Source organism: Danio rerio, chromosome 20 (assembly GCF_052040795.2).
Source record: "Danio rerio strain M-AB ecotype USA chromosome 20, GRCz13ab, whole genome shotgun sequence".
NCBI lineage: Eukaryota > Metazoa > Chordata > Actinopteri > Cypriniformes > Danionidae > Danio > Danio rerio.
The window spans coordinates 54,095,963-54,123,780 of record NC_141040.1 but is presented as its reverse complement, the minus strand read 5'-3'; the positions used below and the strand labels follow the sequence as shown (position 1 = coordinate 54,123,780).

The 27,818-nt window shown below is 36.9% G+C and overlaps 1 protein-coding gene and 1 long non-coding RNA gene across 6 annotated transcripts in view; one reads left to right on the top strand and one right to left on the bottom strand.

Moving 5' to 3' along the window:
- The window catches only part of extl3 (exostosin-like glycosyltransferase 3), a 77,408-nt gene that overhangs the window by 31,062 nt on the left and 18,528 nt on the right, over positions 1-27,818 (top strand). Inside the window, exons 2-3 of one of the 5 annotated variants that reach the window (XM_087296656.1) lie at positions 21,895-24,472; positions 25,160-25,287. In XM_087296656.1, the coding sequence (XP_087152782.1) occupies positions 22,331-24,472; positions 25,160-25,287 (2,270 nt within the window). In that variant the 5' untranslated portion in view covers positions 21,895-22,330. 5 annotated transcript variants of the gene reach the window in all.
- Positions 595-7,394, bottom strand: LOC101886561 (uncharacterized). The gene is given in 6 exon segments (NR_170098.1): positions 595-1,057; positions 5,596-5,697; positions 6,191-6,260; positions 6,609-6,709; positions 6,823-6,904; positions 7,179-7,394. It is a non-coding gene; the product is annotated as an uncharacterized LOC101886561 (long non-coding RNA).

Genomic DNA, 27,818 nt, shown 5'->3' with positions numbered 1-27,818 from the left:
CTCATTTTGTTTCCAAAAGAGCAAATTATTACTATTGTTTTTCCCTTTTTTATAAGAAAAAAGTGACTGTTGGTTTTAGGCGATGTGTGCTTTAATTTCAGTTGTTCAACATTGATGTTCATTAAATTATCACAGATACACTGTAAAAAATTTCCCTGTAAAAAAACGGTAATCTACTGGCAGCTGTGGTTGCCATTATCATACTGTAAAAATATGGTGCCCTACCGTTTTTTAAATTACCAGCATGATACTGTTTTTGTTAGCAACAGTATTCTACTGTTGTGGAACTGTAAAAGTACAGTGCCCTACTGTTTTAAATTAACAGCATGATACTGTTTTTTTAGCCACAGTAATCTACTGTTATGGAACTGTAAAAATACAGTGCCCTGCCATTTTAAATGAACAGCATGATACTGTTTTGTAAGATACAGCATACCACTGTTATTCTAATGTAAAAATACAGTGCCCTACCTTTTTTACATTTTATCTACAGCATGCATCTGTTATTTAGAAGCATAAAGCTGTTAAATTACAATCCATATTTAACCATATTATTTCAGATTAAAATGATTCAAAAAGAGAAATAAATCCAAGTTATATTTCACATTTTTATTTTCAAACAACACAAAATAAAATCTGCATTGTGTTTGTGAAAATATTAAGCCAAAGAACAGGCAAAAATTGTAAGTTCTCCAGAAATGTTAAGATTGTTTTCAGCCTTGTACAACAAGAAGCAACTTACCGAATGTCATAGAAAAAATTAATTAATAGCCACTTTACAATTTAGTCTTGGATATAAAATATAAAAATATATAGCCCCAAAATGAGCTTCAGCAAATAAAGAAAAAAAGGCCTCTGTGTTGCAAAAGTAGGGGGGTGCAAGCTAGCTGCATTTTAAATAAAGTCCCATTCAAAGTCCATTAGTTTCTTTAAAAGGTTTGAAACCTTGGGGTTTACAGTCATGGTCTTCTTCTGAACTGTCTTGCCAGTTTTTTTTGATGTCACATTTCCTCTCACAGCCTTGGTTCCCCTCTCTGGATTTATGCCAGCAAAGCATCTGAATAATAAGAATAAAAGATTTTCTGTGAACAAGGTATTTAAAACTGTATGACTTACAAAAATAAATAAACTATCTGCAAAAGTGATTCTCTGTTCTGAAAGAAAATTTTAGTGAAAAAGCACATGCATTTTTGCAGCACTAAAATGGTTTTCCCTGAAAAAAGGTTATTATTATATGATGAAGATTAAAGACATGAAAAGGGCATTCAAATGTTAAAATGTTTGATTTTTTTAACAACACCAGTGACGTGTGTGTACATAGTTAAAGTCCCTATTTGCTATTATATATGTACAGTTGAAGTCAGAATTATCAGCCCCTTTTTTTGAATTATTTATTTTCATTATTTTCCTAATGATGTTTAACAGAGCAAGGAAATGCTCACAGTATCTGATAATATTTTTTTTTTCAGGAAAAAGTCTTGTTTTATTTTGACTAGAATAAAAATAGTTTTATTTTTTTTAAATATTGATTTTAAGGTCAAAATTACTAGCCCCTTTAAGCTATATAATGTTAAGATAGTCTACAGAACAAACCATTGCTATATAATGACTTGCCTGATTACCCTAATCAGCCTAGTTAACCCAATTAACCCAGTTAAGCTTTTAAATGTCACTTTAAGCTGTATAGAAGTGTCTTGAAGTATATCTCGTCAAATATTATTTAATGCCATCATCACAAAGAGAAAATAAATCAGTTATTAGAGATGAGTTATTACAATATTGAGTTATTACATATAACTATTATGTTTAGAAATGTGTTGAAGAAATTCTCTCCGTTAAACAGAAATAGGGGAAAAAAATAAACAGGGGGCAAATAATTCAGACTTCAACTGTATATAATATAATATTTTTTTTTTCCCCAATTTCTGTTTAACAAAGAGAAGATTTGTTCAACATTTCTGAACATACTAGTTTTGATAACTAATTTGTAAAAACTAATAACTGATTTCTTTTATCTTTTCCATGATGACAGCAGATAATAATTGCCTATATTTTCTTAAAATACTAGTGTTTAGCTTAAGGTGACATATAAAGGCTTAGGTTAATTAGGTTGATTAAAGTCATTGTATAATGATGGTTTGTTCTGTAAACAATAAAAAATATGTATTGCTATAGAGGACTAATAATATTGACCTTATTATGTTTTTAAAAAAATAAAAACTACTTTTATTCTAGCTAAAAATCAGAAAAAAATTCTCCAGAAGAAATAATATTATCAGAAATTCTGTGAAATATTCTTTGCTCTGTTAAACATAAATATGTAAATATTGAAAAAAGAAAAAAAAAATCAAGGAGGCTAATAATTGACCACGCACGCACGCACGCACGCACGCACGCACGCACGCACGCACGCACACACACACACACATAAATGAACAGCCCCTTTAAAAAATGTATATTTGTATAAATTCCTCAGTGAATATAGACAAATATATATTGGTGCATTTAAACAAAACAGTTTTATTAAACAGAGTAATATTTTTTTCCTGTTTATTATTAAAGTTGTATTTTTTTTTCATCAAAATATTCAAAATATTCACTGGTGTGTACTAAGTTTATTAGCTCCAATTTTGGCTTTGACTAATCTAATGTTTATGCACAAATATATAATTGTAAAGCATTCTATTCAAAATATTAATCTGAAGGACAGATTTTTTAGAGGTCATGTTTAAAAAGGCTATTCTGCTCACAAAGGCTGCATTTATTTGATCAAAAAATAAGTAAAAATGTTGAATTTTAAAGTGTTACTACAAGGGATGTAACAGTATCAGAATTTCACTGTACGATAATACCTCGGTATGAATGGCATACTTATTGAATAATTTACAGGAAAAACAAAACTAATGAAAAGACTCGAAAAAAGTGCCAAAAGTGTTTATTTACCTTAGCACTGAACATATCAATGACATACAAATTAGCCATCTATCTGTAAGTTTCGAAACAGGAACTTCAATTTTTCAATTTTAATAACAAAAAACTATTAAACTATATATATATTAAAAAAAAGTTTCAATTTAGTATTGTTGAAAACTCATCACATTCAACATTTAATCACTCACTCACTTAGATAGAGATGGGTTTTTTAAGGAAAATGATCATATTACTATAATCTGGTAAAAGCTGGGATCTCTGGGCATGTCCCCTGCAACAGAAAAAAAACCCTCTCATTTGGGACTGAGGTTTCTGGGACAGAGAGATGTGATTTAGCCGAGGTTGACAGCAGTGGGTAACGCTGTGCATTGTCTTTCCCCCACTTGAGAGGACAAGCCATGAGTGAGATAGAGGTCTCTTTGCGGTACAAGTCAATGTCTGCATCAATCTAACAAGTGTGCTGTGTTCTGCAGTCCCCATGACTGTTTTGAGTCGTATTCCCCGACTTATATTTCACAACAGTCTGGCAGTGCCTGCATACTGTTTTTTTCTTTGTCTGTCACCTTTTCTCCTTTCTTGTATCTTTTTAGAAAGAAACCGAAATGCTTCCACACATCCGATTTAAAATCCGCTTTAGGTTTGATCATTTCCAGCTCTTTTTCTTCCCCGCTACTAGCAACACACTCCATTTCCGCATTACTGGATCTGTAGCGACAACAGACCGCAAAGGATGATGGCCACGCCTGGGCTGATGGGAATTGTAGTTCCCGCTACCTCCCGTTCGCTTCATTCGCCTAAGCAAACTTTTCTCAGAAATATAGTTTTATTGAGTCATGCGCCTATGGTAATATTGAACAAAAATTTTCTATTGCGGTATGACGGTATTTACAACTTTGTTACATCCCTAGTTACTACACAATTTAAATAATTCAAATTTTTCAATTTTTATTTTTTTTCTTATTGAACTTAGTTTCACATTTAATTTAGTGTCACATGATCCTTAAGAAATCATTATATTATTGGTACAAAACCACTAATATTTATTCTTATAATGATCAGTGCTAAAAAAAAAAGCTTCAAAGTATTTTGGAAACTGATACATTCTTTTACGATTGTTTGATAAAAAAAAAAAAAAGTAAATTTTTTTTTTTTTAAATCTTTTTTGCATTATAAAAAATTAATTTACTTTTATTCATTCCTTCATTCATTTTCTTTTTGGCTTTTTCCCTTTATTAATCTGGGGTCGCCACAGCGGAATGAACCGCCAACTTGTCCATCATATGCAGCGGATGCCCTTCCAGCTGCAACCCATCACTGGGAAACACCCATACACTCTCATTCACACTCATACACTACAGACAATTTTAGCTTACCCAATTCACCTGTATGTCTTTGGACTGTGGGGAAAACCAGAGCACCCAGAGGAAGCCCACGCGAACACAAGGAGAACATGCAAACTCCACACGGAAATGCTGACCCAGTCGAGGCTTGAACCAGCAACCTTCTTGATGTGAGGTGACAGCACAACCTACTGAGCCACCGCGTTGTCTAATTTACTTTCATGCTTGAACAATTTAGTTTGATGAGTAAAAGTAATTAATTTTCAATGGTACTTTGAAATAGTATTGTATAATGTGTACTGACGTGGTGGCGCAGTAGGTAGTGCTGTCACCTCACAGCAAGAAGGTCACTGGTTCGAGACTTGGCTAGGTCAGTTGACGTTTCTGTGCGGAGTTTGCATGTTCTCCCCGTGTTCGCGTGGGTTTCTTCCTGGTGCTCTGGTTTCCCCAACAAGTCTAAAGATGTGGTACAGGTGAATTGGGTAGGCTATATTGTTCGTAGTGTATGTGTGTGAATGGGTGTGTATGGATGTTTCCCAGAGATGGGTTGCAGCTGGAAGGGCATCCACTGCATAAAACATGTGCTGGATGAGTTGGCGGTTTATTAAGCTGTGGCAACCCTGGAATAATAAAGGGACTAAGCCGAAAAGAAAATGAATGAATAATGTGTATTGTATTGTTTCACAAAGTTATGACAACAACAATAAATGTTTATTCTTAGCAGATGGTTATATTAAGCACCATGAGAATTATGTGACACTGAGGGCTAGTATTTTTAATGATGATCAAAATTTAACTTTAAAATACAAGAATCACATTTTAAACTAAATACAATAAAATACCAGTACATGATTTAATTAGTTTATGATAAATTTATACTATTTAACTGACATTTCATTATATCACAGTTTTTGCTGTATTTGTCCTTGTTTCTATTACAGTATTGTTTAGCCTTTGTGAGCACAAGAAGCTTATTATACGACATATATATATATATATATATATATATATATATATATATATATATATATATATATACATATATATATATATATATATATATATATATATATATATATATATATATATACATATATATATATATACATACACATATATATATATATATATATATATATATATATATATATATATATATATATATATATATATATATATATATATATATATTTCTGATTCCAAACTTTTCACTTGTAGTGTATACACACAAACACACATGTGACAAGTTGGACATAACAATATTCTATTCCATGAAGTCCTCATGCTAAATTAAACACAAAATATGTAAGTGCAAACATATTACCTTTGAAGGAATTCCAGTGTGCATGCTCACCCTCACAGATTACTCTGCCTTCCATGCTGATCATCCATTGTTTTATCCACTGGCCCAAAGTATCATCTGAACCTTTAATAAATTGGTTGATTAAAGTATTATTTAGGAATTATTCTGGAGATTAATTCTGTGATTTATCATTTGTTTTGAAAGGCTTGGTGTAGAAAGGGCCATGATAAAATTATGCAAGACGTGATAAAGCCATACAATATCATTTTTCAAAATTAAAATAAATATTGAAATAACTATAATAAGCAACTACATGAAATCAAACCAGGTAATCTGAGATTCAAAGATAATGAAAAGTGACAAAATGTCTTAAGCATGTGTTAAAACATTGACAATAGTATGTCAATTGTAATACTAAAGGATAACTAGGCTTCTAAAAGGCAAGTTTATTTCTTTGGGTATCAGATCAAAACAAATACATACATTTCTAACTAAATGAGACTTTGCTTTAATGAATTAAAAATGAATGAATCTATTTCGTCAAATACAAACCAGCAAAGTCTATAGCGGGACACAAATTTGATTTTTTTCCCTATCTTATTCAAAAAATACTTACCAGGCAGAATCAAATGAGGAGTCACAGGCAGGTTACCCATCTTTTCAAGATTAGCAGTGGTGGCAGACATCTATTGGTCAAAAATGAATTGTAAAGAATTTTCATTATAATAGCAGTTACTCCTTACTCACAAAAAAGATTAAAAGCTCTGCCACTTTAGGTAACGTTACCAAGCATAAAATCTGATCGTAACTCTAGTCAATTTCTATATAAACCAACTGCAATAACGTAAAAATAACAAAGGTCTCACTCGATCTTAAAATGTTATTTTTAGAAGCACCGGAGTTGCAAATGAAAAGGTGTATCTGTAATAAAATGGACCAAATATGCAAGTTACACATGTAACCACATGAAAAAAAAAAGATTCTGTACAATCTTCACTCAAAGTTCATGTAAAATGTAGGTTTAACATTCTTACCTGTGTGTGATGTGAAAATGAGTCCTCCAGCTATCGTTAGCTTGCTAAATTAGGCTAAAGTTACTCCCTTTCTCTTCTCAAGACATTCACACGGTCGGATCCTGCAATTAAATAAACAGGTGCTTTGGTTATGTGTTGATTGGATGTTTATGGCATGATATTTAAATTTAATAAGTAATTTAAAGATAGTACGTTTACAGATATAGCTTCTTACCTCGTCGAAAATATCCAAATTATCCAATTATCCTTTCTTGTTAAGTACCTTGGAGTTTCAAACAGAGGCACGCAATTCAAATCTGTCATAAAATGCAGGGCAATGTACCAGTTCATGTAACCGCAAATTATAACGTTCAACATTTGCACTGTTCCTAAAAGTTCAAGTAAAATATCCATCCAGGCTCCAGGAGATGTGAGGACTAACGTTACCGAGTCCTTATGCTAATCTTGCTTTTTAAATTCACACAGTCAAATCATTGTTGCAGTTGTGTGTTTATTGGATGTTTACATGTGATATTAAAAACTAACAGGTACTTTACAGATAGTTAGTCACATATGGAGCTGCAAACTTACCTCATGTAGATAATCCAAAATGGCGTCTTGTGTACACAGAAAAAAATATGGTATAAAACCGTTAAATTACAGTGCCCTTACTGTTGTTGCTTAACCACTCAAACTGAAGTGAGCAAGTCTTCCCATGATGCATTGTAAAAAACGGCAACTTGCTGTTTTTATATTAAAACAGTATTTTGCTGTTTATTTTCACCGTAAATTTACAGGAATTTTTTACAGTGTAGTAGATGTGGACAGTAGTTGTGTTTATTTTTAAATCAAGTAATGCACCCTACATTTAAAGATCTCTGACTTGTAATATGTGAGCATACTGTATTTACTGTACAAAACTTGTCAGTGAAGTATGAAGGCAAAAAATATTCATTCATTTTCTTGTCGGCTTAGTCCCTTTACTATTAATCTGGAGTCGCCACAGTGGAATGAACCGCCAACTTATCCAGCACGTTTTTACACAGCGGATGCCCTTCCAGCCGCAACCCATCTCTGGGAAACATCCACACACACACACACACACACACAATATATATATAAAAATATATATATATTTTTTTTATAAACAAAAATAATCATTCATTATTCGTAATTGAGTTAAAATGTTCAATTAATCGAGATTTTGATTTTATGCCAAATCGCTTAACCCTACCTCATACCTATCTATTTATGAACCGCTCATGCTCACCTGAAAAACAAAGTCCGCTCAAATATGGCATTGAAAAGACATTTCTATGTAGTTATTATTTCTGCTGTTTGCAACAGCACTTCTGTGCTGGCATGGCAACGCTTGTAAAATGACACCATGATTCATTCACTGTCAATAAATTGTGGTTATTTTATTGGCTTTATAAGTTTTTGAAGTCTTGCAAAATTGTTTATTAATAAGTAAAATAATAAATTATTTTCATTTCGTTGCATCCTTATTTGTGTTGTTAGTTTTATTAGACTGCTCAGAGCAGAATTAGCAGAGAAGCCTAAAATGTATTAGAATTAGAATAATTAGAATTAAAAAGAATTAGAATTTAGTATTCGTATCTGAGAAATTCATCATGTGCACAAACCCTGCTGTCTGATGTGTATTAATTAATCCATTACGAAAACTGCAAAACATTTCAGAGTCGGTTCATATTTTGCCTTTCGCTTGTACGGTGCCTCTGAACTGTCAACACACCGGATGTCAGATACGAAAAACGCTAAAAGTCGAACTCGATTTAATGTTTTTGTCATGAAAGATTTGGAGGTAGTGTGTCAATACAATTGACACAACCACAGGTCAAATATATTTTTTAATGTGCGAAAATTACGGAAGTAAATTTCGGATTTAAGGTACAATAACCATTACTCTGCTTTATACTATCATGATAGTTTAGCTAGTCCATCAACATGATTTCTGCAACAGTCCCATAGATTGATGAAGACCATAACTCTCATAATTCCATGCATGCCAATATGTCTTTGTTTGTTGTGAATACACACCCTCTACTGGAGAAAATTACATACTGTGGCTTTACAGACCTTTTTCATGGCTGCTGCATGGAGGGCGCCATAGCGACCAGCGTCTTCCGGTAGAATGCTAAAAACTTCCGTGTACAGCGTGTACAACTGGTAATTTGCGCTCCGAAAATGGGTTTCAATAATGTTTTTAATGGATAACAGAGTGTTTTAGTCACACACAACATACAAATGTGTCTGTTAAAAGCCGTTATAATCTGTCTCATGTGGTTCAAGCGCGTCAGAAATACGAGAAAAACGTTCTCCTAGTTTACGTGTCTGCCATCATAAATACAGTGTGTGTGTGCGTTCCCGGCCTGTCAGCTGTTAGCTCAGCGGCTCTTTAACACACACACACACACACACACACACACACACACACGCACACATACACACAGAGAGAGAGAGAGAGAGAGAGAGCAAAACAGAGTACTAGCATGAAACTTATGCAAGGGTATGAAAGTCGTGCAATTTACAAAAACGACCAATAAAAGTCTGTTATTGATCCTCTGCTGGCTGATTTGCTGTTCATTCTAATCGCGAGCCGTTAGTGTTTTATTTCGTGTGTTGTTTTCACCACGGTTTGTGTTTTTCTGTCATTTCGAAATGACACTAGCCTATATTTTCACTTTATCACAGTTATTAAATCAGTGTGTCAGTGGCACAGTACAGGCTACGTGTGTGTGTCAAACATTTTGCTGAATTACATTTGTTTGGGCTGGTTATATATTTGAAATAAAGAGAAAATGTTGACTTTAGCGATGACGAGGCTTCATTTAAACTGCAGAAGATGCCGCCTGACAAAGAGGGGAAAATGCCTCACAGCAGCTGTTTTCCATCCTATTAGATCGCATTTCTTTAAGTGATCAGTTCAGTAGATGCTGCTGATGGACAACAGTATTAGTTCAAAGAGGATAAAAGCAGGTAAAATAAATTAAAACTATCGTTTCAAAGCTGTCCAAATGTGACTGTTCACACACATCAGCTGCCGACCGGAAGTTCTTCGCATTCTCCTTGCGCATACACGCAAAGCATAATGGGTAATTTTGCGTTCCAAGAAAAAAGTCTATATAATGGATATTGGTGTAAAACACGCAAGTTGCTGAATTGGTGCCTGAACTGATTTTTAGCATGCTAGTATGTGTGTAGTTTAATATTTAATAGTGTCAAGCTTATTTCAGACCTCTCACTCTTAACATTAGAAATATTAATATTAATGCTCGCCTTATTGAACATCCCTTTTGATGTCCATTTCTGCTGATGCAACTTTCATTTCAGCTGGAGAGGAATTGGGAATAGAGGAAGAGGAAGGGAAATGAAAGTTTTTTTTCTCCTTGGCTGAGGAAACCAGTGTCTGATATTTGATTAAAATACAGAACGAGGTTCTCCTTTTTATTGTATTTTTGTCTGGTCTTTGCACTCTTGGCTTCAAAGCAAATTTCACTCCTAGAAAATTGGTTACCTTGTCATCAGGAAATGTCAGTGCTGCATAAAATATGTTTCCACTGATAATAGGGAATCCATAATTTCCTGCTTTCATCCGTATTTGCTGCTACTCAGAGCATGCAGGGCGCCAGATTGGGGGAAAAGAAATCTTCCATTTGCAAAACTAGTTAAATATTGGCTCGTGGTAAATTTGCTCTGCCTTTACCACCCAGAGGCAGTGTGTGAGGATTAGATGGAGAGTTGTAATTCCAATGAAACTTTCTGGACCTGATCGCAGGTCAGTGTGAAGTTCTTCTTTTGGAAAGCATCCGGTTTCATGTTAAAAAGGCATGCTGGATCTTGTCTGCTCATGTGGGGAAAAAGGACCCATTTCTACACTTTGCAGGTTTACTTTTTCCCCAAGCGTCCTGTTATAACATACAAAGAGAGCTGTTAAAATCTGTAAGGACTTCAACCATCCTGACAATTATCTATTCACTTTGCTTCCATCTAGAAAACGTTTTCGTAGCTTGATGGCAAAAACTGAGAGACTTAGGAGGAGTTTCTTTCCCCAGGCCATCAGGCTACTAAATTCTAACCCGGTGTTACACATTACGTGATTTTTTCGTATTTATCATTGTAGTAGTCATATTCATAAGTACATCATATTGCTGCTATTCTTATTACCTTGTATAATTTTTTGCACATCTTTTTTTTTTGCACACTTTTTTTTTTCTTCTTTTTGCTTAATATTTAATTTTTGTTTATCTATACTTGCGCTATCTCTGGAGCGGACCTGTCCTACATTTCACTGCTGGTCATACTTTGTATAACTATGTATGTGACAAATAAAACTTGACTTGACTTGACTTGACTATAACATTAGTCAAGGTTTCTTGCACTAAAGCAGAGGATTTTTACTCTGCACATTTAATTAAACTCTTTTTTTTTTCCCCTCTTGCTGTTGTGTTTGAAATTGACATGACTCTTTATCATAGTTAAATAATTTTGATAAGCAGCATCACTGCTAATTAGGGGTGTTGATCCATGATCCGTGCTCATCACAACCCATGATTCAAAACTCATGTGACCCACGGAATAAAAACTTTTTTTTAGCTTGTAGGTTAATCCGACATTTATAACAAGTGACCCTTCGCTAAGCCACACCCAAAAACCGCCACCCACCAATCGTGACTTAGCAAGTGTAGCTACGTGCAGGGGCTCTGCCAAGCTTTCGAGCGAGTGCATATATATATTGTGCAAATTTGATACCCGGCGAAGAGCTTGGATTGTGAGATGAGACTCTGATTGGTTTAATACATGTTATGCTCAAAACACACCCAGAACTCATTAAGAGAATAAGCACAACCATGTTAGACCATGCGCCAAGGCGCAAATCGTATCGTCTTTAAAATAGCAAAAGTGTATTTGGACTCGCCCTTAATGCTTTCTCGCCATCCACTTTAGACTTTGCGCTTAGAAAATAGAGCCCATAAAATTAGTAAGATTTGATTGGATAAAGATTTGAAAAACAGTAATATTACACAGGGCTCGAAATTAACCTTTTTGCTTGGTAGCACCGGTGCTCCTAACTTTAAAAACTTAGGCGCATCAGCCAAAATTTAGTCGTACCCACCAATTATAAGCACCGTTACTACAAGTTTTATACAAACATTTTTATTGCATTCGAAATCAACACTAATCAAACTAACAAGCAAAAAAAAAAAGAATACATATATGCAAGCATGAGGAAAATATGTCTCAAGGAAATCCCGTTATCACAAGAAAATAGATTTTTGTAACCTGAGTGACCAAAAGGTACACGGAGCACTCGCCGGCCCTGCACGCACTGCTTGAATGAATCTTAACGATATAACTGTGCTGTTCTTACAAGTGCTGTCTGATATTGTACTGATGCTTTTGACATATGCTGTACCTTATTATATGCATACATGTTAATAGCAATACCGGTCTTTTTATGAGTAACGATATTAATTCACGCTGTGCAAGCCCGTTTGCGATGGTGTACGTGGTGTTAAATTTTACATATAGCTGCCCCTTGCACGGCGGACAGCATCTGGCGATTATATTAAGGATTAAACTGAAGTTCTTGTGCTAAATGTGGCAAACAGTTACCTGAAAACTCCATCCCACAGACTTTTCATAGCGGACTTGAAGCCAATGGAAGTCTTTTATCCACTCTTGGAAAAGTGTAGATGGTGGATTAACATTCAGCACATGATTACTAGTAAGATGTGTCATTATTTGTAACTTTAGATGCCATGGTTTCTAAAACAAAATATGTCAGTGTTATTTTCTCTCATCTTCAGCGCTTAACAATTTTTTGCGGTAGTAGCTCTCTGTCATCCCAAGCAAGAAGGCACTGACTGAGTGATTGACAGCTGATATTAACCAATCATTTGTGCGCGAAGGCGGGGCAAGCATTACGGACTTGGCTTTGTTCACTGCAGCAAGTTGAATTATTTAAAATAAAGTTTAACAATTCAGCTATTTCTTTAAAGGTTTTGACTGTCAGTTTCAGAATGAATGCATTAAAATGTTGAACTATTAAATATTTCAGGATGATAAGTTTGATTAAAGTCTTTAACATAATGTTTCATGATTTTTTTGCTTATGAAAATCATTTCTGTTTAAATAAGCCAATTCTGAACTTTTAAAAGAGGTGAAATAAACCAGCCGTCTTTTCTGTTGCATAACATGAACAGATTTTAACCTCTGTGTTTCAGAATTTGCATGTTTTTAGTACATGTTATTATATTGAAGCATCTGTTTTTATTTTCCAAAAAACTAACCACAGAGTCAAGAGATCAGAAAAATATCAATCTGTAAACGTTTTTTATATTTTAAATCAGGAAAACAAACATGCGTTATGCATGTGACCCAAAAAGTCTGCGAGTTTACAGTATACAACATAGTTTGTAAAAATGATTAATGTAAATTAATGTGAATTAAACTGCACAAACCCAAATAAATGAAGCTAATCTGAAGGATAAGAGTTGTTCACTATAGAGCAAACATGATTGATTTCATTTTCATTCATTCATTCATTCATTTTCTTGTCTGCTTAGTCCCTTTATTAATCCGGGGTCGCCACAGCGGAATGAACCAACAACTTATCCAGCAAGTTTTTTTACGCAGCGGATGCCCTTCCAGCCGCAACCCATCTCTGGGAAACATCCACACACACACATTCACACACACACACACACACACACTCATACACTACGAACAATTTAGCCTACGCATGTCTTTGGACTGTGGGGGAAACCGGAGCACCCGGAGGAAACCCATGCGAAAGGAAGGGAGAACATGCAAACTCCACACAGAAACGCCAACTGAGCCGAGGTTCGAACCAGCGACCTTCTTGCTGTGAGGCGACAGCACTACCTACTGCGCCACTGCCTCGCCCTGATTTTATTTTATTTAAATTTTTAGCATTTATGAGGGAAAAGTTTGGTCATGGATGTGACGTCTCTGCGTTATGGATGTGACAGATGTGAAATTGTCACTTATTCGACTTTAGTAAATCCAATAAATTGGTTTGAACACATTGAGAGAGACACTTTTGAGCATTTTTACAGCACTGTCAAATACAAGCCTACACAAAATGTTTAGAAAGGGTTTTTTTGGTGAAAACTTTTTTTTTTTCATGGCAAGGTTGACATTGCATGAAATTGCTCGTAACTAAACAACTCATAGCACCTTTTCAATTTAATAGTAGGAAAAAAGCTGTCCGTTTACTACCATTCTTCAAAATTTCTTCTTCATTCAGCTGAAAATCAAAGTCTGGTAGTTTTTAACCAACTTGAGGCTGAATAAATCGTGACAGAAATATTAATTTCCGGGGCGAACTATCCTTTTAATCAGTAAAAGGTCACAAAGAATTATTATCCACTTCAGGTGTTTGGAGTTAAGTGCTTTACGAGCCCCAATTTGTCCCTTAGCATCAGCGTCTGTCTCTCATCACTTTAACATTTCTCTGGAGATCTGGAGTAATTAATCTGAGGAGAGGAGAGTGCCCTTCTCGCTTGCGCCATTCAGGTCTGCTCAGCTGTAAGTGGAGATCTCATTTGTGCTGGATCTAAATTTGTGAGACACTACAAAATAGTACATCTGAAAAGTTCTGTATGTAGATTTTTTTCTGCTTTTTTTTTTGGTAATATAGAAAATTCCAAGCATATAATAATAATAATTATTATTATTCCTTACATTTATATAGTGCTTTTCTGGGCACTCAAAGCTCTTTACACACATTGGGGGAAATCTCATCCACCACCAGTGTGCAGCATCCACCTGGATGACGCGACGGCAGCCTTTTTGCGCCAGACCGCACACCACACACCAGCTGATTGGTAGAGAGGAGACGGTGATGAAGCCAATTGAATATGGGGATGGTTAGGAGGCCATGATGGGCAGAGGCCAGTGGGCAGTGGCCAGGATGCCAGGGTTAAACCCCTACTCTTTTTCGAAGGACATCCTGGGATTTTTAACGACCACAGAGAGTCTGGACCTCAGTTTAGCGCCTCATCTGAAAAACGGCGCTTACTGTGCAGTATAGAGTCCCCGTCTATACTGGGGCATAAGGACCCACACAGACCACAGGTTGAGCGCCTCCTGCTGGCCTCACTAACACCACTTCTGGCAGCAATCTAGCTTTGCCATGTGGTCTCCCATCCTGGTACTGACCGGGCGCAGCCCTGCTGAGCTTCAGTGGGCGACCATGTGAGAGTTGCAGAGAGCTAGCTGCCGGCTGAACCGTATTGTTTATAGTGTACCATGAAGTTGATGAGTGAGCAATTCCATGCAAGTGTCAACCTTGCCATGAAAAAAATCAAGTTTCAAAAAGTCTCTGTCAATATTTTCAAACTATTTTATTTGATTAACCAGAGTCACACAAGTGGCAATTTCGCATCTGTAACCTCCATAACGCAGAGGCGTCGCATACATGACCAAACTTTTCCCTCATAAATTCCAAAATGTAAAATAAAATAAAATGAATCATGTTTATTCTATAGTTAGCCGACTCTCATACCTTTAACATTATTTATTTTGGGTTGTGCAGTTTAATACACAGAATTTCTACAAAGTATGTTGTTCACTGTAAACTCGCAGACTTTTTAGTCACATCCATAACGCATGTTTATTTTCCTCATTTCAAATAGAAACAAATGTTTACAGATTGATATTTGTCTGCTCTCATAACTCTTTTTGGAAAATATAAACAAATTATATTATATTGTAGAACGTGTATAAGTTAATATACACTACCTGACAGAAGTCTTGTCATAGATCCCAGTTGTAAGAGCAACAAATAATAACTTGACTTCTAGTTGATCATTTGGAAAAGTGGCAGAAGGGGGATTTTTCCATGAATCATTTGTTGAGCTGCATCCCAATCATCACAAATACTGCAGAAAACCTACTGGAACCAGCATGGAGCCAGGATTCACATGGAAATCAGTCAAGTTTGGTGAAGGAAATATCATGGTTTGGGGTTACATTCAGCATGGGGGCGTTGAGAGATGTGCAGAGTGGATGGCAACATCAACAGCCTGAGGCATCAAGACATTTGTGCTGCCCATTACATTACAAACCACAGGAGAGGCAAATTCTCCAGCAGGATAGCGCTCCTGCTCGTACTTCAGCCTCCACATCAAAGCTCCTAAAAACAAAGAAGGTCAAGGTGCTTCAGGATTGACCAGCTCAATTACCAGACATGAACATTATTGAGCATGTCTGGGGTAAGATGGAGGAGGAGGCATTGAAGATGAATCCAAAGAATCTTGATGAACTCTTGATGGAGTCCTGCAAGAACACTTTCTTTGCCATTCCAGATGACTTTATTAATCAGTGATTTGAGTCATTGCAGAGATGTATGGATGCAGTCCTCCAAGATCATGATGGAGTCAGACACAATATTCTATATATATAAATTGTTTCCACGGCAGCATGACTTTATATTCTATACTGGACATTATTTCTGTTTGGTGACAAGACTTCTGTCTAAGCAGAGTCAGACCTTACTGTCCTTATTGAATCATTAATAATCAAAACATGATCATATTTTATTTTGGTAAAATAAGCGTAATCTAGAGGCCTTTGCCTTTTATATAAGCCACTTCGGATACCAAATGATCAACTAGACGTCAAGTTATTATTTGTTGTTCCTAAACCTTGGATGGGGTCAGATCGAGTATACTTTCTATGTTAATTTCTGTTTTAAGTTTTAACTGCAAATGTCACATTCATAACGCTGGAATTGCTCACATAGTCTTGGGTAGCATTTAGTATTAAAGGGTTAGTTCCCCCAAAATGGAAAATTCTGTTATTATTACCCTCACATTGTTCCAATACCCTGAGACCTTTATTCTTTTTCAGAACACAAATTAAGATATTTAGATGAAGTCCATGAGCTCTCTCACCCACCATAGACCGCAATTTTCCTGAGATGATCAAAGTACAGAAAAGGAGCATTGTTTAGACAAGTCAAGTTTATTATCATAAGCCCAATGGGCAATTATTGGTGCAGCATTTAATCTATAAACCTCACACAAGACAAACAAAACAAGTAACAACACACACAAGGTTAAGAAATCTCACAGAAGTCTTACAGCATTGGGAATAAAGTTAATAAAACTATTGTTTTTCATTTTAGGCATGCTATAATGTCGAGCATTTTAAACTCATTAAAATCAAATTATTGAGGCAATAGAGATGTATTTTGAAAGTCTCAGAATCGATGCAGAATCTGTTTGTAATGCATTTCCCCCAAAAATACTTAACCATGTCAAAATCAAAACACGATAAAAAAATCTAATCAAAACACAATTTAAAAATTCACAAATCCAATTCGTAAATTCAAAAATACACAAATCCAATTTGTAAATTCAAAACACGATTAAAAAATACACAAATCCAATGCGTAAATTCAAAACACAATTCATAAATACCCAAATCCAATTCATAAATTTAAAACACAATTCATAAATACACAAATCCAATTTGAAAATCAAAACACGATTAAAAAAATACACAAATCCAATTCGTAAGATCAAAACACGATTCATAAATACACATTCAATGTGTAAATTCAAGACACAATTCAAAAACACACAAATCCAGTTTGTAAATTTAAAACACGATTCATAAATACACAAATCCAATTCGTAATTTAAACAGACAATTAAAAATAACACTACCAATTTGTAAACTCAAAATACGGTTCACAAATACACAAATCCAATTTGTAAAATGTAAATACGATTGATAAAAACACAAATCCAATTCATAAATTCAAACACTATTCATAAATTCAAAACTTAATTAAAAAAATACACAAATCCAGTTCCTAAATTCGAAACAAGATTCATAAATACACATCCAATTCGTAAGTATAAAACGAGATTCATAAATAAACAAATCCAATTTATAAGTTTAAAATGAGATTCATTAATAAACAAATCCAATTCGTAAGTTTAAAACGAGATTCATTAATAAACAAATCCAATTTGTAAGTTCAAAACACAATTTAAAAACAAGCTAATACAATGCCTGAAGTCAAAACACAATTTAAAAATACACAAATCCAATTCGTAAGTTCAAAACACGAATCATAAATACACAAATCCGATTGATTTGTCGAAATTTTTTATGATTTTTAATTATGTCTTGCAATTTTTACTCGAATTGTGTGTTTACAAATTTACGAATTGGATTTTGTAAATGTAAACTTTGCTGTGCATGCATGAATTTGAGACAGTATAATTTGAATGTATGATGAATGTATTTTTTGTGACAGATCTGGCTCCACAGATACTGTTGCCTTAAAAAATGAAACAAAAAACAAACATAGCATAGGAAAGGTATAAAAGAAAATTTTAGGGGTTTTAAAAGCTTGGCTTTTCCAAACCACAGTAAAACATCATCCCAAGCCCACATATGATTATGCATCTCCACTGCAGCACTAGTGGCCATGTCACAATCTGTTCCATTAAAGGCGAAATCATCCCTCTATGTCCTCTCATCCAGACATAATGAAGCTCTCTGAAATCTTGTGTGGCTTTTACTGATGGCTGCATTGGGCACATCTAGCAGTGACGGTCACTAGAGGCGATTCACATGTCTTTTTTTCCCTGTACACATGCCTTATGGAGTGTTTGCTCTGTGGGTTTGTTTTAGAACAGTTGCTAATGCTTGGAGCTAGCTGTCAGCATACCAGATAATGTGTTCAGTGAATAAGACAAGCCTGTGAGGTCATTCTGAGCACTGCCAGTTGGTTTCCAATGTAACAAATGGGTGTGAACTGTTTTTTTGTGTGTGTGTGGGGGGCGTCATGTGCAAAATACATCTCTTGCCAATTGCATATTGTAATTGCTAATTAGAACCGTGATTTGACTAGAGAGTCTCTTAGGCCAAGAACAAATGCAGGCATAAATGCTTGGCAGACGCATTACATATGTACAAATTAATAGTAGATGGATAATTCGCATACAAATTTGCACTATTTTTGCAGATGCAATGGTCAAGGGGAGTATTTTTATGGGAATGAATTAGAGATGTGGCAAAAAAGTCTTTGACATTAATTCTGCATCAATTCTGAGATTTTCAAAGTGCATAAATGATTCTGAGTCTAGTTTTCAACAGCAGATGGCGCTCTTGGCTAGTTTTTAACAGCAGATGGTGCTCTAGGCATTTTTTTTAACAGCAGATGGTGCTCTAGGCTAGTTTTTAACAACAGATGGCGCTCTAGGCTAGTTTTTAACAACAGATGGCGCTCTAGGCTAGTTTTTAACTGCAGATGGCGCTCTAGGCTAGTTTTTAACTGCAGATGGTGCTCTAGACTAGTTTTTAACAGAAAATGGCGCTCTAGGCAAGTTTTTAACATGAGACTGTGCTCTAGGCTAGTGTTTAACCATGCATTCAAATGGCCAATAGTAAGAGCGCTTGATATCAACCCAGTTAGCTTTTATGTCATGAGATTAATGTAACAGCTCACTATGAACACTTGCTTAAATTTGCTTTTTAACTTTTATTTATGTTTATTTTAAAGGGCACCTATAATTAAAGTCATCTTTTGTAAGCTGTTTGGACAGGACTGTGTGTCGGTATAGTGTGTCCACAGCCGTATTGGAGTAATATAGAGACACTAAGTCTCTTTTTTTTTTAAATTTCCTGATGTTAAAATAGGATCCAAATTCCATCCATTTTAAGGCTGACCGCAACGTCACGTAGGAGTGCCGTTTCCCTGCACACCGAATTGTTTGACAGCCGAGTATTAAAGGGCCACGAGACCTTTTGTTTCTGCAGGGTGTTTTCACACCTCCAGTTTGGAGAAAGCCAGGAAAGAGGGCGTGTCCAGATTTGTTTAGGGGGGAGTGTTGGAGGAAGATGCAAAAAATTTTGCATAAAAATGGGAGTTTCGATTTAGGCACGCGCTGGTTTTCACAGATGCAAAACAACACAGACGGGCAGAAAAACAGTGAATGAGTTTACATGGACATCAGTAATCGAATTATTTGCCAAATTATTAAATGGTGGACTTTAACTGCAGTTTGGCTCTTTCATTCAGGAATTTCATTCATGCCCCTCGTGACAAACGAGATGTTTGATTCGAGGAACTGCTGGAAGCGTGTATTTTTAATGCAATGTTCGATACCGCACTGCGAATGAGAGAAAAAAACCCTCCGCATTTTACTGAAACTTAGATGCACTCGGCAGGTAGCTTCAGAAAGCCGTGTGTTATTCCTTTCACGAAATGCGGCGAAAATCCTACACAACGGTAATATTTTGATTGCTGTGTTTACATGTTTACACTCTGAGAGCAGCATTTACCGCAGATCTTTCAGTCCATAATATTGTAGTGATATTAATGTACTGTAAACTTTAGTAACTTAGAAATAATTTTGACTTAGGTCTGTCTTTGAACACTGAAAGAGTACTGCTGACGATACGAACTAACTTTGCCATCTGAATAAACAAAGACCACTGATCGCTTGCTTACCAAATCTGTAGAGACAGGACAATCAACACCAACTGGAGCCGCATCTTTTTTAAAAGGAGATGAGCGGCAAATCTGGATTTTACCATTTCCAGATGCAAAAAGTTCTCGGGTAAAAAAAAAATCTTCCTTAGACACGTATTTTTGTTGTGCGTCGCATGCACTGTAATCCACACGTGAGTTCAGCTGCACTCTCATAGCGGGAAAATAATAACAAAATCTTTGTTGCAGCAAATTATAAATGCAGCACTGACAACCCGTGTCTCCAAATTCTTTTTCTCCCACTTGTTTTGGCAACACAATGTGGCGTCTCTCTGCCGTCTGAACACCGTAACAGATAAAAACAGTCTTCAAAGCTATCATGTATGTTAATGAAGTTGCACCAGATACACAATATGGTGTCTAATATAGGGTCTAATGGTTTGACCCTAGGGACGTCACAAAGTGCTTCCAGGTACAGACAGCTTGAATACACACAAAGATCTAACTACCGTGACGCAGCTTCAAAAATTGCTTTCAAACCGGAAGAACGAATTTGCTCTAAATAACGCAAAAACAACCAATTTTTACTTTTAAGTGAAATATATTTTAATAGTGTATAGAAATATGTTTCCTAATAGTGTGTTTTTAGCAGCGTGGGACACAGATATGACTATTAGCAGCTTAAAAAAATGTGTTTTGGTGTTTGTGACCCTTTAACATGTCTTTAAAGTAATGCGTATAATCATATCGACAAGACAGGATGTGTGCAAAGCAACTGTAATTAAAAGATCTGTTCAGCTCTCTGTGATCATCAATCGTCATCAAATGTGATCAAGAGTGAACTTTACAAGTTTAAACATTTTTAAAACGGTGCATGTTTGTAATGAATTACAGCGATTTTACCGTCTTCATCACCACAGCCGCATGTCAGTACAATTATAAAAGACGATGCTTCAATCCCAGTTCATGGACGTTATATCTGGTTTATTTTGTACATTAATATAACGGATATCCACACAACAGTGGTGTCACATTTGCGTGCAAAAAACGGCACACTGTCTGTGGGAACTTTGTAAAGAAATTATGTGTGATTCATTGTTGCAACTCTACAACAAATACATCAAATAATAATCATTGAAAAAGTTCTTACTGTATTATTTCTCACAAACGTTACGTGAGATCTGCTTCCTTGATTCCCATCACTGTGTTGTTTATCTAACACAGTCGAGGTGGAGATTGATGCACACTCTGACAGGCATGTAGGAACGGTGGGCCGGGAGTACTAGCATTAAAGTAACAGGCAAGAAAAGCAGCTACATTGTGTTCAAAGCAGAAAATTCTAATGTTCTGAAAGCTATAATAAATAATCTGATGGGTGCTTTGAGCTGAAACTTTACAGACACACTTTGGAGACAGAAAAGACATTTCTTAAATCTTGAAAAAGTTTGGATTGAAGTATAACTGTTTGTAAAGCCTAGAGCGCCATCTGCTGTTAAAAACTAAGCCCAGAATCAATGCAGAATCAATTTCCTGAATATTGTTTTGCCACAGCTCTAGAATGCATAGATATAAGTGTCTGTGCTCACTTTCTTGTGTGCAGTACTCTGTTTTAAGCTTTCCATCTTTTTTTTTGATAAAGATCGATCCATCTTCAGAATAATAATAAAAACAATCTTTCATATTCATTTTAGATCAAAGCAAATGATCCAGATTTTCTTTACCACCAGTCATATCAGATAACCCAGTAATGTCTTTGAAAAACTTGCTTTTGTGCAAATAACTGACACTTGCTTTCTGTTCTTACAGATTGGCATGCAGCATCTTCAGGAGAGTACAGCGCACTGTGGCCAATTCATGAATCTCAGCTAGAAGAATGACTGGAGGATGACGTCTCAAAGGAAAATGCGGATCAGCCATGCCTTCTTTGCTGATCTCCATCAAGAGCCCTCATTTTATACTGCTGTCTGGGACTCTCCCTCATCTCTTGGATAGTTTCAATTTGAACAAATATTATATAGCACGGAAAACCATATAATTTAAGGACAATATCATTTTGTGACGAGAAAGATGAAATTTCCTTTTATCCAAAGTCCCAGTTAAAACTAAAACACATACATCAAGAACTCCAAAAAGGGGTAAAATTTAAGATGTGTACAGTACAGATGAGGTTGCATTATGGCAGCTGAATCTCCTAAACAGCTGCATTCACGTATTTGGTTCGGAGGAGAGTGATAGTTGTACAATGCAGCGAAACGGAGGCATCGTTGGGAACGGTGGCCAGCCATGGGTACTGAGGCGAGTACGGCTCACCTGGCTCAGTTTCATGCTCTTCTTCATCCTGGTCTTCTTCCCTCTCATTGCACATTACTACCTCACCACAATAGATGAAGCAGGAGGACCAGATAAGCGAATCTTTGGCCCAAGACCTGGAGGAGAGCTGTGTGAAGCGAAGCATGTGCAAGATCTTTGTCGTATACGGGAATCTGTCAGTGAAGAGCTACTTCAGCTTGAGGCAAAGCGTCAAGAGCTTAATGGCGAGATAGCCCGACTTAACCTACGCATCGAGGCCTGCAAACGTAGTATCGACAGTGCCAAACAGGACTTGCTACAACTCAAAAATGTCATCAGCCAGACTGAGCACTCTTACAAGGAACTTATGGCACAAAACCAGCCAAAATTGTCATTGCCGGTTAGGCTTTTACCAGACAAGGATGATCCTGGTTATCCTCCTCCAAAGTCACCCCAAAGCTGTAGATTGCATTCTTGTTTTGATTACGCTAGATGTCCCCTTACATCGGGCTTCCCTGTCTATGTTTATGACACAGGATCATACCCTTGGGGTGAAAAGTTGGACCCTCTTGTCAAACAAGCTTTTGCATCATCCGTCAAAAGCAGTGTATATGTGACCGATAATCCAAACATTGCTTGTCTGTACATAGCTCTTGTTGGGGAAATACAAGAATCACCCTCCTCTCCGCTTGCTTCACCTTCAGACCTTGAAAAACAGCTCAAGGCTTTGCCGTATTGGAGGTCGGATGGTCACAACCACCTGCTTGTACACCTTTCTATAAATTCTCTGACACAGAACTTCCTCTATAATGTGAGCACGGGACGAGCAGCAGTAGCACAGTCTACCTTTTTTGAACGACAGTATAGAGAAGGTTTTGACTTGGTGGTGTCTCCACTAGTCCATGCTCTGTCTGAGCCTAACTTCTTGGAGGTTCCTCCGCAAGTCCCAGTTAAGAGGAAGTACCTCTTTACCTTTCAGGGAGAAAAAGTTGAGTCTTTGAGAAGCAGTTTGCTTGAAGCCCCTCCACAATCCTTTGAGGAGGAAATGGAAGGGGATCCACCAGCAGACTATGATGATCGAATCATTGGCACACTTAAAGCTGTACAGGACAGTCACCTAGACCAGGTTCTTGTGGAGTTTACTTGCAAGAATCAAGCCAAGCCAAGTTTACCAACAGAGTGGGCATTGTGTGGCAAGCGTGAGGATCGTTTAGAGGTACTGAAAGTCTCTACATTTGCCTTGGTAATATCTCCAGGTGATGGACAGCTGGTGGCATCTGCTGGCTGTAGCATGAGACTTTTTGAGGCTTTGGAAGTTGGGGCAATACCTGTGGTACTTGGTGACCACTCAAAGTTACCCTACCATCATCTCATACGCTGGAGTGAAGCAGTCATAATGGTGCCAAAACCCCGCATTACGGAACTACACTTTCTGTTGCGTAGCATCTCAGACAATGATCTTCTTGCTATGCGGCGACAAGGACGGTTTCTTTGGGAAACATATTTCTCCACTTCAGAAAGCATCTTCAATACCATTTTGGCTAGTGTACGTACCAGCATCCAGATCCCAGCAGCACCCATACGTGAAGAACCTGCTCAGGAGATTCCCCACAAAGCTGGAAAGTTGGCCGGGACCGATGCTAACCTGGCCGACAATGGTGACTTAGATCTTGGGCCTGTTGAAGTAGAGCCCCCTTACGCTTCGCCCCGTTTCTTGCGTAACTTCACCTACACTGCTGCTGATGTCTACCGCACATGGAATCGTGCACCTGGCCCTTTCCATCTATTCCCACACACTCCCCTGGACCCTGTACTTCCCTCAGAGGCCAAGTTTTTGGGGTCAGGAACTGGTTTTCGCCCAATCGGTGGAGGTTCTGGTGGATCTGGTAAAGAGTTCCAGGCCGCTCTTGGTGGTAACGTCCCACGGGAGCAGTTCACAGTGGTCATGCTCACTTATGAACGAGAGGAGGTTCTTATGAACTCACTGGAGAGACTAAATGGCCTTCCTTATCTCAACAAAGTGGTAGTGGTGTGGAATTCCCCCAAACCACCATCAGATGATCTCCTTTGGCCAGATATTGGTCTGCCTATTGTGGTAAGCGTACAGTATTTTTTTAAAAATAGTTTTTATGATTTACTCTCTATTTACTCGTCCTCAAATGGTTCCATATTCTGAAGTACGCTGAAAGCATTTCATTTTTGGGTGAACTATCCCTTTAATGCATGGGACTCTAGCGTCACTGTGGCAAGTTTTCCACAGCCAGGCACCACTTGCTGAAGAAAAAAAAGAAATCTTGTTAAGCTTGTTATTAGCTGGAATTCTCAAAGGCTTAAATATGATAGAACCTCCCAAGCATTGCATTCTGCTGTAGATTTGGCCTGCTCTCTCTGCTGTCTTTGAAGCGTAGCTTTCATGTCTCTAGGGCAGCAAGCCAAATTAGTTCTGGTGATATTAAAGGAAACAGTGCTGTATTAGTCCCATAGAAAGGTTATACTTTGAAATGAAAACCCAAATAGAATGCTGAAGTACCCCAAGTTTCTTACAGCTTCTTCTTTGAGAAGTAGCCTGGCACTTGAAAATTGAGTATCTTTAATTATGAAGAGAAAGTTGTGTTAAAACTAGAAGCTTTTTTGGTTTTCAAAGCTAGTCATATGTTTTTATTTGATGTATTTTGAATTCATAAGGCTTTTATGTAATTCGCTGGCCCAGTGAAATCTTTTTGTAATGGCATGTTGTTCACAATATGGCGTGTTGACTCAACAGATGGCCTTTTCTCTGCAGGTGGTACGCACAGGGAAGAACAGCTTAAACAATCGCTTCCTTCCCTGGGATGCAATCGAGACTGAGGCTATTTTGTCTATTGACGATGATGCCCATCTTCGACATGATGAAATCATGTTTGGCTTCAGGTAAGGTGTTTTTTGAAGCAATAATTTAGCATAAATTTGAATGCTAGATTTTTTTTTTTCTTAAAGCAATGATCAGTCAGTCAGTGTATAGGCAAGGCTGTGGCTGAAGGCGGATTCAACCTGGTTGGACTGGACTCTTGAAATTTCTAATTACTTAATCCTAATGATCTGAGTGATCTATTAGGTTTGCATATCTGTAATGTATTGAGCTCTAAGGCCATAAGAGATTTGTAGACAAGTAGTAGTACTTTCAAATCTATTCCAAATGTAACTGGGAGCCAGTGTAAAGACCTGAGGACAGGTCTGATGTGCTCTGATTTTCTGGTTTTGGTGAGAATCCTGGCGGCAGTGTTTTGGATGAGCTGCAACTTTCTGACTGTCTTTTTGGAAAGGCCAATGAGGATGGCGTTACAGTAATCCACCCTGCTGCTGATAAAAGCATGAACAAGTTTCTCCCTGAAAACAAAGCATCTAATTCCTGCAATGTTTTTAAGATGATTGTATGCTGATTTGGTTACTGCTTTGACGTGACTACTGACACTCATCTGACTCCAGAATCACACCAAAATTCTTGACCTTATTTTTTGTTGCTTGACCCCTAGAGCCAAGGTACATACACTGAATATTATCTTAAATTGTAAATTGTACTAAGTCCGTCTGCTCATATGTTTAAAAGCTCATCTTTAATATAGAATAGTGCCTGTGATGCAATGGCTCCAGTATTTTTGCTCCTTTTGCAATGTTATGCTGTTTCATTTCTATCCTTTATATTATCCGAAAAGAATGTGAAACATTTTTAATGAAAACAGCACCTCCCATGATGTCACTGCTTTGGGCTGAAGTATGTTTAGAAATAATAAATTCAGATTTATGGAGCTAGAAAAGCTAAATATTTCTGTTGGACAGATGATCTGTATTTTTCACCTCAGTCGGTACGTTTTAGGAATATCAGGTTTTTTAATTTGCACATTTGTATGCCAATTTAAATGTTTTTGAGCGGTTGTCGTGTGTTCCTTCAGGGTTTATGCATTGGGTCATGTGATGGTGAGAGTTTAAGCCAACAGCTGCAGATTTAGTTTTTAGTTTGTGGAATTGGAAGCATCTGATCTGATAAAACTCATGTCTTTCCCTACTGTGTACCTCAGTGTTTACAGTGCTTGAAGGTTCAGACGTTGGCAAGATGACCTGATGGGGGATTTGATTTTGGTTTAGCTTGGTTTGTTTGTCTGGATCTGTTTGTTTTGAAGTAAAAATAGTCAAGTCAGTAATCTTTATTTGTTGAACACTGATATTGCTCTATAGTACATTTAGAAATGTTGTAGAATTGGTTTTATTATTCTTACGTATCTATTATAATGTAGTAAAATGTAATTGGATCTTGCTGCAAAAGTCAGGTTTACACTTCATAATAATAATTCCTTACATTTATATAAAGCTTTTCTGGGCACTCAAATCACTTTACACATAGGGGGGAATCTCCTCATCCACCACCAGTGTGCAGCATCCACCTGGATGACCAGATGGCAGTCATATTGCGCCAGACGCACCAGCTGATTATTAAAGAGGAGACTTAAGCTGCGCCCCAAATCGCATACTTATGAACTATTCTACGCCATTTTGTAGTATCAATAGTGTAAGTAGTGCGTTCACACTGAAAATTCTAAAAATAATGATGGACACTTCACGCACTCAACGACCACAGGTTTGCTCACGTAGCGGAAGGGGCGGAGCTATCGGACGCACATGTTGAATAACTTCATTTATTTTGGATGGTGAAAGCAAAATTCTCCTACGAGAGTGATTATAGCGCCTCCCGATGGTGAATGCGGTTACACTCACGGCAGGTATTATTTGATAATTCGGTCGTTTATTTCACTGATTTGGCGACGGTCAAACGTCATCAAGGAAACGGTTTGAATTTCCGCTTGGTAAAAAAACATTAGTGTGCCATTTGGGACGACACTGCATACCTATACTATCCTGTTGAGTGTGTAAGTGCATAAGTACATAGTGCATGAGTGCATAGTGTATAGTGTGCCATTTGAGACGCAGCTAGAGTGATGAAGCCAATTATGATATGGGGAGTGTTAGGAGGCCATGATGGGCAGAGGCCAATGGGCAGATTTGGCCAGGATGCCGGGGTTAAACCCCTACTCTTTTTCGAAGGACATCCTGGGATTTGTAACGACCACAGAGAGTCAGGACCTCGATTGTTATAATAATACAACTGCTGTGTTTTTGTCAATACACCCACACGTGAACAATTCAAAATTCAGGTTTACACAAAGTCCAAAATGTTTTAATCTCATCATTCAGCCTATTACAGTCAAGTAACGATACAAGTCACAATACCATAAAAACAAACATCCTGTAAGATTCAAAACTGTACATTATTAGTTAACTACATTAATAACTATGATGGTTGGGTTTAAGGCTGTGGTAGGTGTAGATGTTAACAACTATGTTGGGTTTAGGGTTGTGGTTGGTTTAGACATTAATAACTATGATGATTGGTTTAGGTTTGTGGAAGG